The sequence below is a fragment of the Ursus maritimus genome, unplaced genomic scaffold (genome assembly GCF_017311325.1).
Source record: "Ursus maritimus isolate PB19 unplaced genomic scaffold, ASM1731132v1 scaffold_24, whole genome shotgun sequence".
Lineage (NCBI taxonomy): Eukaryota > Metazoa > Chordata > Mammalia > Carnivora > Ursidae > Ursus > Ursus maritimus.
In genome coordinates this window covers 31,595,897-31,614,374 of record NW_024424897.1, presented here as the reverse complement: position 1 = coordinate 31,614,374, position 18,478 = coordinate 31,595,897, and the positions used below count along the sequence as shown (strand labels likewise).

The following is an 18,478-nucleotide window of genomic DNA, read 5'->3' as shown; positions in this document are numbered from 1 at the left end:
TCATTCTCGCTCCCTTTTACAAACCAGCCGGCGCCTCCCTAGTCTCTTCACTGCTGCCTGCACCTCCTGGTTCCTCAGGGTGTAGATCATGGGGTTGAGCATGGGGGTCATGACCGTGTGGCCGATGGACACAGCCTTGTCCATGGAGAAGGGGGTGAAGGGCCGGGCATAGAGGTAAATGCTTGGAATGAAAACCATAGACACAACGACGATGTGGGTGGTGCAGGTGGAAGCTGCCTTCCTCCTCGCCTGCCCAGAGTGGGACCTCAGCATCACCAGGATGACTGAGTAGGAGGTCAGGAGGAGAAAGAACCAGATGACATCCAGCATTCCACTGTTGAAGATCATGAGGCTCTCCAGGAGGGAGGTGTCAGTGCAGGCGAGTCTCAGCACTTGTGGGACATCACAGTAGAAGTTGTCCAGGACATTGGGGCCACAGAAAGGCAATGTGAGCATCAGAGCTAGTTGGTAAATGGAATGCACGAAACCTACCACCCAGGCTGTCACCACCAGCCCCACGCAATGCTGAGTGTTCATGATGGTGACATAATGGAGGGGCCGGGAGATGGCAACAAGGCGGTCATAGGCCATCACCGAGAGGAAGAAGACCATGGCGCCTCCCAAAAAGTGGAAGAAGAAGAGCTGGGCCATGCAGCCCTGGTAAGAGATGGTCTTCTTCTCAGAGAGGAAGTCTACCAGCATCTTTGGGGCAGTGACAGAGGAGAAGCAGAGGTCTAAGACAGCCAGATTGCGGAGCAGAAAGTACATGGGTGTGTGAAGCCGAGAGTCTGAGGTCACCGTGACCATGATGAGGAGGTTTCCCATGACAGTGGTGGTGTAGACAAACAGAAACACCGGAAACAGGAAAAACTGGAGCTCTTGAGTCTCTGAGAACCCCAAAAAGACAAACTCTGATACCCACGTGAGGTTTTTTGGCTCCATGGCATCTTCTCCATACTCCTAAAGAAAGGGAATCATAGGTACAGAAGCAAGAAGCCACTTTTAGTGCTTGGGGCTCAAACTGAGTTGTCCAGGTCTAGACGGTGGATACTCATGTGCAGATCATATCACCAGGAGCTGATTATTAATGGGCTTGTCTGTGGACAGTTGACAAGCTGCGCTGTAATATACATTCATAAGATATCTTAAAGCCATACAGAGACATATGCAACCTGCCTTTCAAACATTCTGTTGGAGTCCAACACACCAGCAGTCAAATTCAGGGCTTCTGGTTACTTGAGATTAGACCTTGATTAAGCTACTTAATCTCTTTGAGTCTCTTTCCAGACCTGTAAGATAGGAATAAACACATCTTCTTTATAGAATTGTCTAGGGCATGAAATAAAATAATGCATCAAGTTCCTAGAACAGTACTTGGAAATAAATCACTCTGGTAATCACTTCTGGGTATTCTCCTCCTCTAAGACATCTTCCCTTCTTCCAGTCTCAAATAAACTTTTCTAGCAATCATTTTTCATGTGACATGTAACACATCCTCGTGTTAATGGGCTTTTCCTGTGACTATGTTTTTCCTCCACAATTTAACTGAAAGCTGCCAGAGGCAGAGACATGGATCTTTATTTGTGCCCCACAGTGCCCATCTTGGTGGACGGTCCATGCTCCAAAATCAGGTGGCGTTGATGCTGAGCTGGCAAAGAGCTGTGGGGTGCAGCCACTTACCTGGAGAGGCCTGGAAAGATATGAAGTGTGTTATGAGACAAGAGAAAGGCCACACAAGAGAGAGACTCTGGTTTAAGAAATAGATGATGAATATTGCCTGATGGGGACTCTGAGAGCTCTACTGAAAGGAACAAGAAGTTTAGAAGATGTTACTGATACAAGGGAAGAAGACAAAGGAAGATGTTGAAACCAGAGCCTAGAAACAGACAAAGGAAGCAAGGTGGGACAGGAAGAGAAAGGGGGAGGGAGGAAGAGAGCAGGTGAATGAAGGGGAAATGGGAAGGTGGTGGGGGAGGAGGGAATGGGGCAAAGCTGGAGAAGGAGGGGGAGGGGGAGAGATAGAAGGGGACGGGTTAGGGGTGGGGGGCCTCCCCACTCCTCCTGCCCTGTCTCAGTCCCATCCTCTCTCACGTGCCTACTGTGGTCCATCATGGGTTAAGGGTCAGGTTCATCTCATCCTTTGCCTTCCATTTACTTCCACTGCAGGCCGGTTCTGTAAGACCGTCAATGAGACCTTTCTAAGCTCATAGCTGATCAGGTTTCTCTCTCATTAGAATCGTCCAGTGACTGTCTAGTGCCCCTGGCTTATAACTCAAACTCTTTGAATCTGCCTACCTTGCTCTGTGGATTTATACAGGGTGAAGCACATGCTTACCTATGTGCATGCATGTCCCTCTCAGCATGTCACACGAGGCTATAAAACGTAGCCTTCACCTACCTTTGTAATCAGTATCCCTGTCACCCGGGAACCGATTGCCATTCAAGAAATCCATAGCTTCTCACATGTGCCATATGCTCGGTTATTTCCTTGGTAGCCTTGGTAATGAGTTCTGTTCTGAAATGCCCCCTACCACCTTCTCACCCTACAAAGACTGGGATATCACCTGCTCTGTGGCTCCTCCCCCATCTCTCCCAGACAGAATTAATCCCTTCTTTCTCTGGGTTCCAATAAGGTTTTATAACTAGCTCCATTAGAGCATTTTCCAGCTTCTTCTCTTGTCCCTCTTAACTAGACTGTGAATTCAGTAACGTAACAGCTCCAGCACCTCGAACAGCAACACTGACTGAGCAGTTGCTCCACACGTGTTTGCTAACTTAATGTATTAGAAGGTAATTCTGTGTCCTTGTTTTCACATCTAGGTGGGGAGTTTGTGGTGTGTTTCCTCATGCTCTGCTCTCAGCAGCCTCCATACTGCTTGGCTGTTAAAAGCCTAGGTTTTCACATGACCTGAGGCATCTGTTTTCAACATCATATTTGCCCTGAACTCCTTCCCGAGACTCTCCTCACACTTCAGACTTACTACCATCCAGTCTATGTCACTTGTTTATTCTCCCCACATTCCAGTAAGTGTTTCTGGGTCCTTCTTGCGGCTGATTTTTCTACAGAGGAGAAAACCTTGGTGTCTCACCTTCCTCCAGCCCAGAATGGGAGAATGGCTTCAGGTCTCACATCATCTTGGGTAGCCCCTTCCTGCAGCATCAGTTCCCTGGCCACTGCCCACATGTCACCTACGACAGTGGGGCTGACCCTAGGGAAAAAGGGCATGTCCTCAGAGACACACTATTGGACTGGGTTTGGCTCTAGAAACACAGCTGGCCCGATTCCCCTCCGATTCCCGATTCCCACTGGAGGCAAGGAAACAATGGGAATTGTTAAAAAGTTTCTAAATATCTCAAAAACACTTACTCCCTCAGAAGTCTTCCTTAGGGGCCAAAGTACCAAGGACACTGAAAACTTTAGAGATTTGCAGGGTATGGGATTTTCCGGCTGCAATCTAATAGGACAAGAGTCTTTTCCAAATACACAAACTCCGGGAGTTTTAGACAACCCCATTTGTTAGACCAGTGATTCTTAACCTTAGAAGAATCACCTGGGAGCTTGTGAAGACTGAGTAGTGTGTCCCCAGCCCCAGACTTTCTCATTCAGTTGGTCAATAATAGGGCCAAGAATCTGCATTTGGAGCAAGTTCTCAGATAATGCTGATGGTCCTCTTTCTGGGCCACACATTCAGCACCACTGACTGTTCTTTCTCCGGTGGGTGCACTAGAATCACCAAGCTAACTGGTTTGATTTCTTTCTTCCTTCTTCTCCTTCTCCTACTTCTTCCTTTTCTCCTTTTCCTCCTACTTTTAAACTTAATTGATCTCTATTTAGAGAAATTCAGAGGTTGGATATGTTTCTATACTACAATGGAAACTTATGAAAAATCTTATTCTTTATTTGACCACCCAGACCCTCCAGTTGATTTACCTTCCATATCCAGGTACTCACATTATCTATAAAATGCTAGAATTACTTAAATTTTTATTTAAATTCAATTAATTATGATATAGTGTACTGTGAGTTTCAGAGGTAGCGTTTAGTGATTCATCAGTTGCATATGACACCCAGTGCTCATTACATCAAGAGCCTCCTTCATGCCCATCACCCAATTAACCCTATGGTTTGTCTCCATTTCTGATTTCATCTTATTTTATTTTTGCCTCTCTTCTCCTATGATCATCATTTTTGTTTCTTAAATTCCACATATGAATGAGATCATATGATAACTGTCTTTCTCTGATTGACTTATTTCACTTAGCATTATACTCTCTAGTTCCATCCATGTCATTGCAAATGGTAAGATTTTGTTTTTTAATGTCTGAGTAATATTCCATTGTATTAAAACGGCAGCATTTTTCTATGTGAATTATTTCTGCTTCTAACACGAGGGTTCCTATAAGAAACGCCTATAATCACTCATTATGAGAACCTGATCAAAACCCAAATTGACTGTCTTTGTAAGCTTGATATGCTGTAGAGCCTGATTTCGTAGACCTCCCTGATGTACACAGCATTTCCAGGTTGGTCTAAATTCTCTCATTGTGCATGTTTACACTTGGCCAAATTAAGTTTCTGCCTCTGGCAGATAAGAATACAATATGAAGATCTCCCACAAACAGGGGATGTGGGGTAAAAAACAAACCAACCACCAACTCTTCTTTAGAGCTTCGGTCCCTTTCAAAATTTAATCACGTGGATCCAATTGGCCTCCACTGATTCTGGGGAAGGGGACAGGACTTGCACATTTCATTGACTATCATGTGGGGGATTTTGAGTTCTGGTTCGGACTCAGCTTTCACTAAGAGAAAGCTAATGTGTTTCAGTTAATATATTTCCCCTGTCAAGGCACATAGGGGCCTGTAGAACGTCCACCAAACCTCATCTCTTCACTGCATCCACTAACCAACATAATGAATTCCAAAGACGAGAAGGGCAGGAGGAGAGGGTTCATGCTAAAGACCCAGGCAAGGAAAACTGAACTGAGAAAATGATTTTGCTATGTGCTATATATCTAAGAAAATAAATATTTGTCAGGCTTAGCTATTGTTACCACTTCAGACTTAATGCAGGCAGGATACATCCAGAAGCAACTTCATTTATATTCATTTATACTCTCCTTGAGGGTGCCCAGCATCGCTGATAATCAATAATTCTCCCATTACGATGGTCGGTTTTATATGTCAACTCGACTAGTCTATAGTTCCCAGTTATTCAATCAAACACTAATGTAGGTGTTGCTGTGAAGGTACTTCACAGATGTGATTGCTGTCTATAATCAGTAGATTTCAAGTAGAAGAGAAGTTCCTAGATAAGCTGGATGTGCCTGATTCGATGAGTTGAAAAGCCTTGAGGGCAGGACCGAGGTTCCCTTGAAGATGGTGACCTTCTTTATTGTGGCTTCAGCTCATTCAGGGTCCCTGCCTGCCTCTCCTGACCCCTGTCCTATGCATTTCTACTGGCCCCGGGGATCAGTCTCACAATCATGTAAGCCAAGTCCTTGCAATAAATCTCTTAATAGGCATATGTTAGATGTATCCAACTGGTCCTGTTGCTGTGGTGGAACTCGGACTGATACACCACCTTTTATGGATCCAATGTAAAGTAAACATCTTAGGCAACGTTGACTGAGGTCTTTTCCTCCTCACACCTCAGTCATCCCTGAACTTGATTATAAATCCAACTGGAATGGCAAGCTCTACAGATTAATAAGGCTGAGACATGAAGTATTCTCTGAGCCAGAATCAGACGATCACTGAGCATGCCAGATAGAGAAGGTGAATCACTATGAGGTGCACCTGGAAGTCATGTACCACGTGCATCAGTTGAGTAGAGTTACACTCAAATAAAAAATTGTTTTAATCTGCTATCCCTGAAATAATTTACAGCCTTCCATCCGCAACTTCTCAGAGAGCTGTTTTCACTAATCCTGTATAAACAAAATGACAAAAGACTTTCATCTTCTCCCCATTGAGAATGATATTCACTGTAGGTTTTTCATAGGTGGTTTTTATGAAATTGAGAAATGTACCCTCCATCCCTTCATCTGAAGGGTTTTAATCAGGAAAAGATGCTGTATTTTGTCAAATGCTTTTTCTGCATCAATTGAGAGGATCATATGGTTCTTGACTCTTTTCTTGTTGATATGATCTATCACACTGATCAATTTGTGAATGTTGAACCACCCTTGCATCCCAGGAATAATCCCACTTGGTCATGATGGATAATCCTTTTAATGTACTTTTGGATCCTATTAGCTAGGATCTTGTTGAGAATTTTGGCATCCATATTCATCAAGGATATCGGTCTGTAATTCTCCTTTTTGATGGGGTCTTTGCCTGGTTTGGGGATCAAGGTAATACTGGCCTCATAGAATGAGTTTGGTAGTTTTCCTTCTGTTTCTATTTTTTGAAACAGCTTCAGGAGAATAGGTATTATTTCTTCTGTTTGGTAGACTTCCCCAGGGAGTCCGTCAGGCCCTGGACTCTTGTTTTGGGGGAGGTTTTTGAACACTGCTTCAATCTCTTCATAATTAATCAGTCTGTTTAAATAATCAATTTCCCTTAAGATCAGGAACATGACAAGGATGCCCACTCCTGCCATTATTATTCAACATAGTACTAGAAGTCCTTGCAACAGCAATCAGACAACAAAAGGGATAAAATGTATCCAAATCGGCAAAGAAGTCAAACTATCTCTCTTTGCAAATGACATGCTATTCTATATGGAAAATCCAAAAGATTCCACCCCCAAATTACTAGAACTTATAGAGCAATTCAGTAATGTGACCGGATACAAAATCAATGCTCAGAAATCAGTTGCATTTCTATACACGAACAATGAGACTGAAGAAAGAGAAATTAGGGAATCGATTCCATTTACAATAGCGCCAAAAATCATACGTTATCTCGGAGTTAACTTAACCAGTGAGGTAAAGGACCTATATTCTAGAAACTACAAATCACTCCTGAAAGACTGAAGAAGACACAAAAATATGGAAAAAATATTCCATGCTCATGGATTGGAAGAATAAACATAGTTAAAATGTCTATGCTACCCAGAGCAATCTACACTTTCAATCCCATCCCGATCAAAATACCAATGACATTTTTCAAAGACCTGGAACAAACAGCCCTTAAATTTGTGCGGAACCAGAAAAGGCCCCCAATCACCAAGGAATTGTTGAAAAGGAAAAACAAAGCTGGGGGCATCACGTTGCTGGATTTCAAGCTATACTACAAAGCTGTGATCACAAAGACAGCATGGTACTGGCACAAAAACAGACACATAGACCAATGGAACAGAATAGAGAACCCAGAAATGGACCCTCAGCTCTTTGGGCAACTAATCTTTGACAAAGCAGGAAAAACATCCAGTCTCTTCAATAAATGGTGCTGGGAAAATTGGACAGCTATATGCAAAAGAATGAAACTTGACCACTCTCTCACACCATATACAGAGATAAACTCCAAATGGATGAAAGACCTCAATGTGAGACAGAAATCAATCAAAATCACAGAGGAGAACATAGGCTGCAACCTCTTTGACATCGGCCACAGCAACTTTTTTCATGACACATCTCTAAAGGCAAGAAAAACAAAAGAAAAAATGAACTTGCGGGACTCCATCAAGATAAAAACTTCTGCACAGCCAAGGAAACAGTCAAAAAAACTAAGAGGCAGCCCACGGAATGGGAGAAGATATTTGCAAATGACACTACAGATAAAAGACTAGTATCCAAGATCTACAAAGAACTTCTCAAACTCAATACACGAGAAACAAATAATCAAATCAAAAAATGGGCAGAAGATATGAACAGACACTTTTCCAATGAAGACATACAAATGGCTAATAGACACATGAAAAAATGTTCAAAATCATTAGCCATCAGGGAAATTCAAATCAAAACCATATTGAGATACCACCTTACGCCAGTTAGAATGGCAAAAATTGACAAGGCAAGAAACAACAAATGTTGGAGAGGATGTGGAGAAAGGGGATCCCTCTTACACTGTTGGTGGGAATGCAAGTTGGTACAGCCACTTTGAAAAACAGCATGGAGGTCCCTTAAAAAGTTAAAAATTGAGCTACCCTATGATCCAGCAATTGCACTACTGGGTATTTACCCCAAAGATACAGACGTAGTGAAGAGAAGGGCCATATGCACCCCCAATGTTCATAGCAGCATTGTCCACAATAGCTAAGCTGTGGAAGGAGCCGAGATGCCCCTCAACAGATGACTGGATTAAGAAGATGTGGTCCATATATACAAGGGAATATTACTCAGCCATCAGAAAGAATGATTACCCAACATTTGCAGCAACATGGATGGGACTGGAGGAGATTATGCTAAGTGAAATAAGTCAAGCAGAGAAAGACAATTATCTTTATGGTTTCACTCATTTATGGAACATAAGAAATAGCAGGAAGATGGGTAGGAGAAGGAAGGGAAGAATGAAGGGGGGATAAACAGAAGGGGGAATGAACCATGAGAGACTATGCACTCTGGGAAACAAACTGAGGGCTTCGGGGGGGGGGGTGCCTGGGACAGGCCGGTGATTGGGTATTAAGGAGGGCACATATTGCATGGTGCACTGGGTGTTATACGCAAATAATGAGTCATGGAACTTTACATCAAAAACTAAGGATATACTGTATGGTGACTAACATAACATAATAAAAAATTATTATTAAAAAAACCCCCCAAAACCCAAAAAAGACAAAAGAGCATTACTTGACTAGACTTGATTGTTTAGACCCTAAAGAATCTTGGTTTAATTTAAAAGTAAAAGTTTCAACTTATATTACAAAGCTCAAGCAATCAAAGCAATATGGAACTGGCACAAAAATTAGACACATACACCAATGGAACAGAATAGAAAACCCAGAACTAAATCCACAATTATATGGTCACTTAATCTTTGACAAAGCAGGAAGGACTATCCAATGGGAAAAAGACAGTCTCTTTAACAAATGGTGTTGGGAAAACCGGACAGCTACATGCAAAAGAATGAAGCTAGACCACTTTCTTACTCCATACACAGAAACAAACTTGAAGTGGATTAAAAACCTAAATGTAAGACCTGAAACCATAAAAATTCTACAAAAGAGCACAGTCAGTAATGTCTCTGACATCAGCCATAGCAACATTTTTGTAGATATGTCTCCTGAGGCAAGGGAAATAAAAACAAAAATAAACTATAGGACTACATCAAAATAAAAAGCTTCTGTACAGTGAAGGAAACAATCAACAACACTAAAAGACGACCTACTGAATGGGAGAAGATATCTGCAAATGACATGTCAACAAAGAGGTAGTATTCAAAAGATGTAAAGAACGTATACAGTCAAGAGCAGAAAAACAAATCATCCAATTTAAAAATGGGCAGAAGACATGAACACACATTTCCCCAAAGAAGACATTCTCCAATGGCCAACAGACCCATGAAAAGACACTCACCATTGGGCATCATCAGGGAAACTTAAATCAAAACCACAATGAGATATCACCTCACAGCTGTCAGAATCGCTATAATCAAAAACACAAGAAATTACAAGAGCTGCTGACGATGTGGAAAAAAGGAACCCTTATGCACTTGGTGGGAATGCACACTGGTGCAGCGACTGTGGAAAACAGTATGGAGGTTCCTCTAAAAATTAAAAATAAAACTACTCCATGAGCCAGTATTGCACTATTCCATATTTACCCAAAGACTAGGACGACACTACTTGAAAGGATGTGTGTGCCCATATGCATACAGAGGCATCATTTACTACAGCCAAATTATGGAAACAACACAAGTGTCCACCAACAGATGACTGGATAAAGAAGATGTGGTATATATACAATGAAATATTATTCAGCCATATAAAAGAATGAAATCTTGCCATGTGCAACAACATGGATAGGTCTAGAGAATATATATAATGCTAAGTGACAAAAGTCAGAAAAACAAGTATCATATCATTTCACTCATTGGAATTTAAGAAATAAAACAAATGAACAAAGGGGGAAAAAAGAGATGAACCAAAAAATAGATGCTTAACTATAGAGAACAAACAGATTGTGACCACAGGGGAGGTGAGTGGGCGGATGGGTAAAATAGGTGAAGGAGATTAAGAGTCCACCTACCCTGATGAGCACTGAGTAATAGATGGAAATGTTGGATCACTATATTGTACACCTGAAATTAATTTAACACTGTACATTAACAGTACGTACTGGAATTAAAATTTAAGAAAAAGTATTGATGGGAAGTCAAAAATAATTGTGAATGGGAATGTGTGGAGGAACTAACAGTAAATGAATACCTACTATATGCCAAGTACTCTACTAGAATTTTCACTTACACCCCTGACCCACACAACATTGTGAGCAACTGTGTAAATTTTATAGCTAAAGAAGTAGAGATTCAATGACATTCAAGAGGATAGCAACCAGCAGTAGCTATACTGGATAGAGTGCCCCGGCGGCAAATTCTGTTAGTGTCTCACTATACAATTTAAGACATCACCAGAACATGGGGAACGTTTTCAATTTAAGAGATCTTATGAACAGCTTCTTTTCAATTTTTTCTCCACAGTCTTTATAATGAAAGACATTGTACCACCCCATTTAGGGTTAATAAATTTAGATCTGAGTCACATTTACATCACAAACATAGTATAACTTCAGTAAGAGATATCTTAAATTCTCAAGGATATAACTGTGTTCACCAAAAAGGGATATCTCTCAACAAATTCACTTTAGAGTTGAGTACCTCATGTTATGGAATGTTCACATGTAAGATATGTCTGAAGAAATGTCTCCCATGTCTTTCCCTTAGGTAGTTACTTCTATGCTACCATCCCTAAAACTGATGTACTGAGTCACATAAAAATTTTTTTTCACAAATTAAAAAAGAGACTCAAGATAACATTTTTAAAAAGATTTTATTTATTTATTTTTGAGAGAAAATAGAGGGAGGGAAAGAGGGAGAAGGAGGGAGGGAATCTCAAACAGACTCCCCACTGAGCCTGGAGCCCACTGGAGGGCTCAACCTCACAACCCATGAGATCATGACCTGAGCCAAAACCAGGAGTCCGACGCTTAACTGACTGAGACACCCAGGCGCCCCTCAAGACAACTTTTTTAAAAAAGTGAACCAGTAAGTGACTTCTAGTCATTTACAAATGGAATCAATAGATTGAAAGGACACAGGAAAATTGACAACCATCAGTGAATGCAAAGACATAGCTCAATGAAGTTACAGAACTCCAAAGATAAAGAAGAATAAAAGCAGGGAGCAGAAAAGACTGTGATTGTTCCAGAGTTAAGATGAGATTGTTCACCTGCCATCACAGATATTATCCACAGCTGAGGAACTCTCCAGGATTTCCCTTGTGTTTGTGGGAAACCTTGAGTTTCACATCCCACCCATAGCCTTCCCTCTAAACTTGGAGTCAGAGGAGCCAAGTCCTACCCAAGCTCTGCCACACTCTTGCTGTTCACTAGTGAGCAAGTCACTTCTCTTTGAGTCGTCTCATTTGTTAAAGTGTTTAATATAAAATAATATATCCACTGTCCATTTTATGAGGGTGAGATAAAAGTGAGAAAGTGCCTAACACAATACCTGACACAGGAGTAGGTCCAGAGAAGTATTTTTTTTTTAAGATTTTATTTATTTATTTAACAGAGAGAGACAGAGCGAGAGAGGGAACACAAGCACTGGGAGTGGGAGAGGGAGAAGCAGGCTTCCCGCTGAGCAGGGAGCCCTATGTGGGGCTCAATTCCAGGACCTGGGATCACGACCTGAGCCGAAGGCAGACGCTTAATGACTGAGCCACCCAGGCGCCCCCAGAGAAGTGTTCATTTAATTTCAAGTGTCAAACTGAGGGTTTCAAAGGGGAGGGGGAAGGGGGATGGGCTAGCCCGGTGATGAGTATTAAGGAGGGCACGTATTGCATGGAGCACTGGGTGTTATATGCAAACAATGTATCATGGAACACTACATCAAAAACTAATGATGTACTGTATGGTGACTATTGTATCATAATAAAAAATAAAATAATAAAATAAAATAAAATAAAAATAGAACACAAAAAAAATAATTTCAAATGTCACACTTTATAAATACTTCCTTCCACTTTTCAAATGGGAAATCAAAAGTTCAGAGGGAAAACTTGTCACTTAAAGTCAAGATATTTTAAGTTCACTCACTGTTACATATCACAAGGCGCTTGCCTAATCTCTTCATGGCTGCCTGCATCTCCTGATTCCTCAGGGTGTAGATCATGGGGTTGAGCATGGGGGTCATGACTGTTTGGCTGATGGACACAGCCTTGTCCATGGGGAAGGGGGTGAAGGGCCGGGAGTAGATATAGATACAGGGAATGAAGATCATAGACACCACAATGATGTGGGTGGTACAGGTGGAAGCTGCCTTCTTCCTTGCCTGCCCTGAGTGGGACCTCAGCATCACCAGGATGACCGTGTAAGACACCAGAAGAAGAAAGAACCAGATGAGGACCAGCATTCCACTGTTGGAGATCATGAGGAGCTCCAGGAGGGAGGTGTCAGTGCAGGCGAGTCTCAGCACTTGTGGGACATCACAGTAGAAGTTGTCCAGGACATTGGGGCCACAGTAAGGCAATGGGAGCATCAGAGCCAGCTGGACAATGGAGTGAACAAATCCCCCTACCCAAGCAGCCACCACCAACCCCACACACAATCGAGTGTTCATGATGGTGACATAGTGGAGGGGCCGGGAGATGGCTATGTAGCGGTCATAGGCCATCACTGAAAGGAAGAAGACAGTCCCGCCTCCCAAGAAGTGAAAGAAAAAGATCTGGGCCATGCAGCCTTCATAGGAGATGGTCTTCTTCTCAGAGAGGAAGTCTACCAGCATCCTTGGGGCAGTGACAGAGGAGAAGCAGAGGTCTAAGACAGCCAGATTGCGGAGCAGAAAGTACATGGGTGTGTGGAGCCGGGTGTCTGAGGTCACTGTGGCCATGATGAGGAGGTTTCCCACGACAGTGGTGGTGTAGACAAACAGGAACACCAGAAACAGGAAAAGCTGGAGCTCTCGAGTCTCTGAGAACCCCAAAAAGACAAACTCTGATACCCACGTGAAGTTTTTTGTCTCCATGGCATCTTCTCCGTACTCCTAAAGAAAGGGAATCATAGGTACAGATGCATGAAGTCACTTTTAGTGCTCGGGCTCAAACTGAGTTGTCCAGGTCCAGATGGTGGATCCTCATGTGCAGACCATACTACCAGGTGCTGATTAATTGGACTTGTCTCTGGACAGTTGACAAGTTGGTGCTGTAATATACATTCACAAGATATCTTAAAGCCATACAGAGACATATGTAACCTGCCTTTTCAAAGATTCCGTGTGATCCAGTTTGGGGAAACAGTTGGAGTCCAACACACCAGCAGTCAAATTCAGGGCTTCTGGTTACTTGAGATTAGACCTTGATTAAGCTACTTAATCTCTCTGAGTCTCTTTCCAGTCCTGTAAGATAGGAATAAACACATCTTCTTTATAGAATTGTCTAAGGCATGAAATAAAATAACACATCAAGTTCCTAGAACAGTGCCTGCAAATAAATCACTCTGGCAATCACTTCTTCTGGGTATTCTCCTCCTCTAAGACATCTTCCCTTCTTCCAGTCTCAAATAAACTTTTCTAGCAATCATTTTTCATGTGACATGTATCACATCCTCGTGTTAATGGGCTTTCATATGACTATGTTTTTCCTCCACAATTTAACTGAAAGCTGCCAGAGGCAGACACATGGATCTTTATTTGTGCCCCACAGTGCCCATCTTGGTGGACGGTCCATGCTCCAAAATCATGTGGTGTTGATGCTGAGCTGGCAAAGAGCTGTGGGGTGCAGCCACTTACCTGGAGAGGCCCGGAAAGATATGAAGTGTGTTATGAGACAAGAGAAAGGCCACACAAGAGAGAGACTCTGGTTTAAGAAATAGATGGTGAATATTGCATGGCAGGGACTCTGAGAGCTCTACTGAAAGGAACAAGAGGTTTAGAAGATGTTACTGATACAAGGGAAGAAGACAAAGGAAGATGTTGAAACCAGAGCCTAGAAGCAGACAAAGGAAGCAAGGTGGGAGAGGAAGAGAAAGGGGGAGGGAGGAAGAGAGCAGGTGAATGAAGGGGAAATGGGAAGGTGGTGGGGGAGGAGGGAATGGGGCAAAGCTGGAGAAGGAGGGGGAGGGGGAGAGATAGAAGGGGATGGGTTAGGGGTGGGGGGCCTCCCCACTCCTCCTGCCCTGTCTCAGTCCCATCCTCTCTCACGTGCCTACTGTGGTCCATCATGGGTTAAGGGTCAGGTTCATCTCATCCTTTGCCTTCCATTTACTTCCACTGCAGGCCAGTTCTGTAAGACCGTCAATGAGACCTTTCTAAGCTCATAGCTGATCAGGTTTCTCTCTCATTAGAATCATCCAGTGACTGTCTAGTGCCCCTGGCTTATGACTCAAACTCTTTGAAGCTGCCTACCTTGCTTTGTGGATTTATACAGGGTGAAGCACATGCTTACCTATGTGCCTGCATCTCCCTCTCAGCATGTCACACGAGGCTATAAAACGTAGCCTTCACCTACCTTTGTAATCAGTATCCCTGTCACTCGGGAACCGATTGCCATTCAAGAAATTCGTAGCTTCTCACATGTGCCATATGCTCGGTTATTTCCTTGGTAGCCTTGGTAATGAGTTCTGTTCTGAAATGCCCCCACCACCTTCTCACCCTACAAGGCTGGGATATCACCTGCTCTGTGGCTCCTCCCCCTATCTCTCCCAGGCAGAATTAATCCCTTCTTTCTCTGGGTTCCAATAAGGTTTTATAACTAGCTCCATTAGAACATTTTCCAGCTTCTTCTCTTGTCCCTCTTAACTAGACTGTGAATTCAGTAACGTAACAGCCCCAGCACCTCGAACAGCAACACTGACTGAGCAGTTGCTTCACACGTGTTTGCTAACTTAATGTATTAGAAGGTAATTCTGTGGCCTTGTTTTCACATCTAGGTGGGGATTTTGTGGTGCATTTCCTCATGCTCTGCTCTCAGCAGCCTCCATCCCTGCTTGGTTGTTAAGAGCCTGGGTTTTCACATGCGACCTGAGGCATCTGTTTTCAGCATCATATTTGCCCTGAACTCCTTCCCGAGACTCTCCTCACACTTTAGACTTACTACCACCCAGTCTATGTCACTTGTTTATTCTCTCCATGTTCTGGTACGTGTTTCTGGGACCTTCTTGCAGCTGATTTTTCTACAGAGGAGAAAACCTTGGTGTGTCACCTTCCTCCAGCCCAGAATGGGAGAATGGCTTCAGGTCTCACATCATCTTGGAGAACCCCTTCCTGCAGCCACTGTCACCACATCACCTATGACAGCAGGGGTGACCCTAGGGAAAGAGGGCATATCCTCAAGGACACACTTTTGGACTGGGCTCGGCTCTAGAAGCAGAGCTGATTCCCCACCCTCCGCATTCCCTCTGGAGGAAAGGGAACAATGGGAGTTGTTAAAAAGTTTCTAAAAGGTCTCAAAAACACTTATCATTGAGAAGGCTTCCTTAGGGGCCAAAGTACCAAGGACGTTGAAAACTTTAGAGATTTGCAGGATTGGGGATTTCCACACCTCAATCTAAAAGGACAAGAGTCTTTTCTAAAGAAATAGACTCTGGGAATTTTAGACAAACCCATTTGTTAGACCAGTGATTCTTACCATTTAAAGAATCAGCTGGGGGCTCCTGGGTGGCTCTGTTGGTTGAGCGTCTGCCTTTCGCTCAGGTCATGATCTCTGGGCCCTGGGATCGAGCCCTGCATCAGGCTTCCTGCTCAGTGGGGAGTCTGCTTGTCACTCTCTCTCTCTCTGCCCCTCCCCATCATTTGTTCTCTCTCTCTGAAATAAATATATAAAATATTTTTTAAAAAGAAAAAAAGAATCACCTGGGAGGTTGTGAAGACTGAGTAGTGTGTCCCCAGCCCCAGACTTTCTCATTCAGTTGGTCAACAACACGGCCAAGAATCTGCATTTGGAGCAAGTTCTCAGATAATGCTGATGGTCCTCTTTCTGGGCCACACATTCAGCACCACTGACTGTTCTTTCTCCGGTGGGTGCATTAGAATTACCAAGCTAACTGGTTTGATTTCTTTCTTCCTTCTTCTCCTTCTCCTACTTCTTCTTTTTCTCCTTTTCTCTCTACATTTACACTTAATTGATCTCTATTTAGAGAAATTCATAGGTAGGAAAATGTTTCTATACTACAATGGAAACTTATGAAAAATCTTATTCTTTATTTGACCACCCAGACCCTCCACTTGATTTACCATCCATATCCAGGTTTACTCACATTATCTATAAAATGCTAGCTTTTTTTAAATTAGAGATAGAGAGAGAGGGAAAGGAGGATGAGTGAGTGGGGTATCATCAGAGGGAGAGGGACAGAGAATCCCAATTATGCTCCACACTCAGGACAGAACCTCAGATGAGGCTCAATCTTACTACCCTGAGATCATGACCTGTGCCAAAATCAAGAGTTGGGCTCTTAACCAACTGAGCCACCCAGGTGACCCAAACTACTAGGGTTTTTTACATGTGAATTATTACTGCTTCTAACACAAGAGTTACTGCAAGAAATTCCTATAATTTCTCATTATGAGAAAGTGTTCAAAACTATGGACTCTGGGAAACAAACTGAGGGCTTCAGAGGGTTGGGGGTGGGGGACTGAGATACGCCAGTGATGGGTATTAAGGAGGGCACATATTGCATGGAGCACTGGGTGTTATACGCAAATAATGAATTGTGGAACACTACATCAAAAACTAAGGCTATAGTGTATGGTGACTAACATAACATAATAAAAAATTTGTATTAAAAAAAAGCATGGCAATGAGCATTGGTGCCATTTAAATATAAAAATATATTTTATTGTAACTATCAAGTGGTTATCAAATGGACACATATTCCTTACAAGATTTGAGTTTATGAGGGAAGGCATAGTCTTCTTAGTTTTAGATTCTCGTACCTATCTCTGTCTGACACAACGAAGAAGCTCCATAAAGCAGTGGAAAAACAGAAGTTTGGATGATGTGTGGATTGAACAGGAGGGCAGGTATTAGGAAGGGATGAACTCTGTAATGGGAATGTAGCTTTGAAAGGTTTGTTCTCTTGGTTCTAATGATGGAATATTGGGTTAGTGAGTCAGTGGAGAAATAATGAAATTATGGGCATACTAAAAAAAAAAAAAAAAACAACTGGAATTGACTGCCCTTATAAGCTTGATGTGCTGTAAAGCCTGATTTGGTAGACCTCCCTGATCTACACAGCATTTCCAGGTTGGTCTAAATTCTCTCATTGTGCATGTTTACACTTGGCCAAATTAAGTTTCTGCCTCTGGCAGATAACAATACAGTGTGAAGATCTCCCACAAACAGGGGACGTGGGGTAAAAAACAAACCAACCACCAACTCTAGAGCTTCGGTCCCTTTCAAAATTTAATCACGTGGATCCAATTGGCCTCCATTGACTCTGGGGAAGGGGACAGGACTTGTATATTTCATTGACTATCATGTGGGGGATTTTAAGTTCTGGTTCAGACTCAGCTTTCACTAAGAGAAAACTAATATGTTTCAGTTAGTATATTTCCCCTGTCAAGGCACATATGGGCCTATAGAACATCCACCAAACCTCATCTCTTCACTGCATCCTCTAGCCAACATAATGAATTCCGAAGACCAGAAGGGCAGGAAGAGAGTGTTCACGCTAAAGACCCAGGCATGGAAAACTGAACTGAGAAAATTATTTTGCTATGTGCTATATATCTAAGAAAATAAATATTTGTCAGACTTAGCTATTGTTACCACTTCAAACTTAAATGCAGGCAGGATACATCCAGAAGCAACTTCATTTATATTCTCCTTGAGGGTGCCCAACATCGCTGATAATCAATAATTCTCCCACTACTATGGTCAGTTTTATATGTCAACTCGACTAGCCTATAGTTCCCAGTTATTCAATCAAACACTAATGTAGGTGTTGCTGTGAAGGTACTTCACAGATGTGATTGCTGTCTATAATCAGTAGATTTCAAGTAGAAGAGAAGTTCCTAGATAAGCTGGTTGTGCCTGATTCGATGAGTTGAAAAGCCTTGAGGGCAGGACCGAAGTTTCCTTGAAGAAGGTGACCTTCTTTACTGTAGCTTCAGCTCATGCAGAGTCCCTGCCTGCCTTTCCTGACCCCTGTCCTATGCATTTCTACTGGCCCCGGAGATCAGTCTCACAATCATGTAAGTCAAGTCCTTGCAATAAATCTCTTAATAGGCATATGTTAGATGTATCCAACTGGTCCTGTTGCTGTGGTGGAACTCGGACTGATACACCACCTTTTATGGATCCAATGTAAAGTAAACATCTTAGGCAACGTTGATTGAGGTCTTTTCCTCCTCACACCTCAGTCATCCCTGAACTTGATTA

At 42.7% G+C, this 18,478-nt stretch overlaps 2 protein-coding genes across 2 annotated transcripts; both read right to left on the bottom strand.

Annotated features, from left to right (window-relative positions):
* On the bottom strand, nucleotides 1-1,048 carry LOC103667467 (olfactory receptor 4D2-like). The gene has a single exon (XM_008695613.2). The coding sequence runs from the start codon at nucleotides 940-942 to the stop codon at nucleotides 1-3; it is 942 nt and encodes a 313-aa protein (XP_008693835.1). The 5' UTR covers nucleotides 943-1,048.
* Nucleotides 1,049-12,192: 11,144 nt separating this feature from the next.
* LOC103667468 (olfactory receptor 4D1-like) lies at nucleotides 12,193-13,685 on the bottom strand. Its single transcript, XM_008695614.2, has one exon. It carries the CDS (start codon nucleotides 13,126-13,128, stop codon nucleotides 12,193-12,195), a length of 936 nt encoding a protein of 311 aa, XP_008693836.2. The 5' UTR covers nucleotides 13,129-13,685.
* Nucleotides 13,686-18,478: the final 4,793 nt, after the last annotated feature.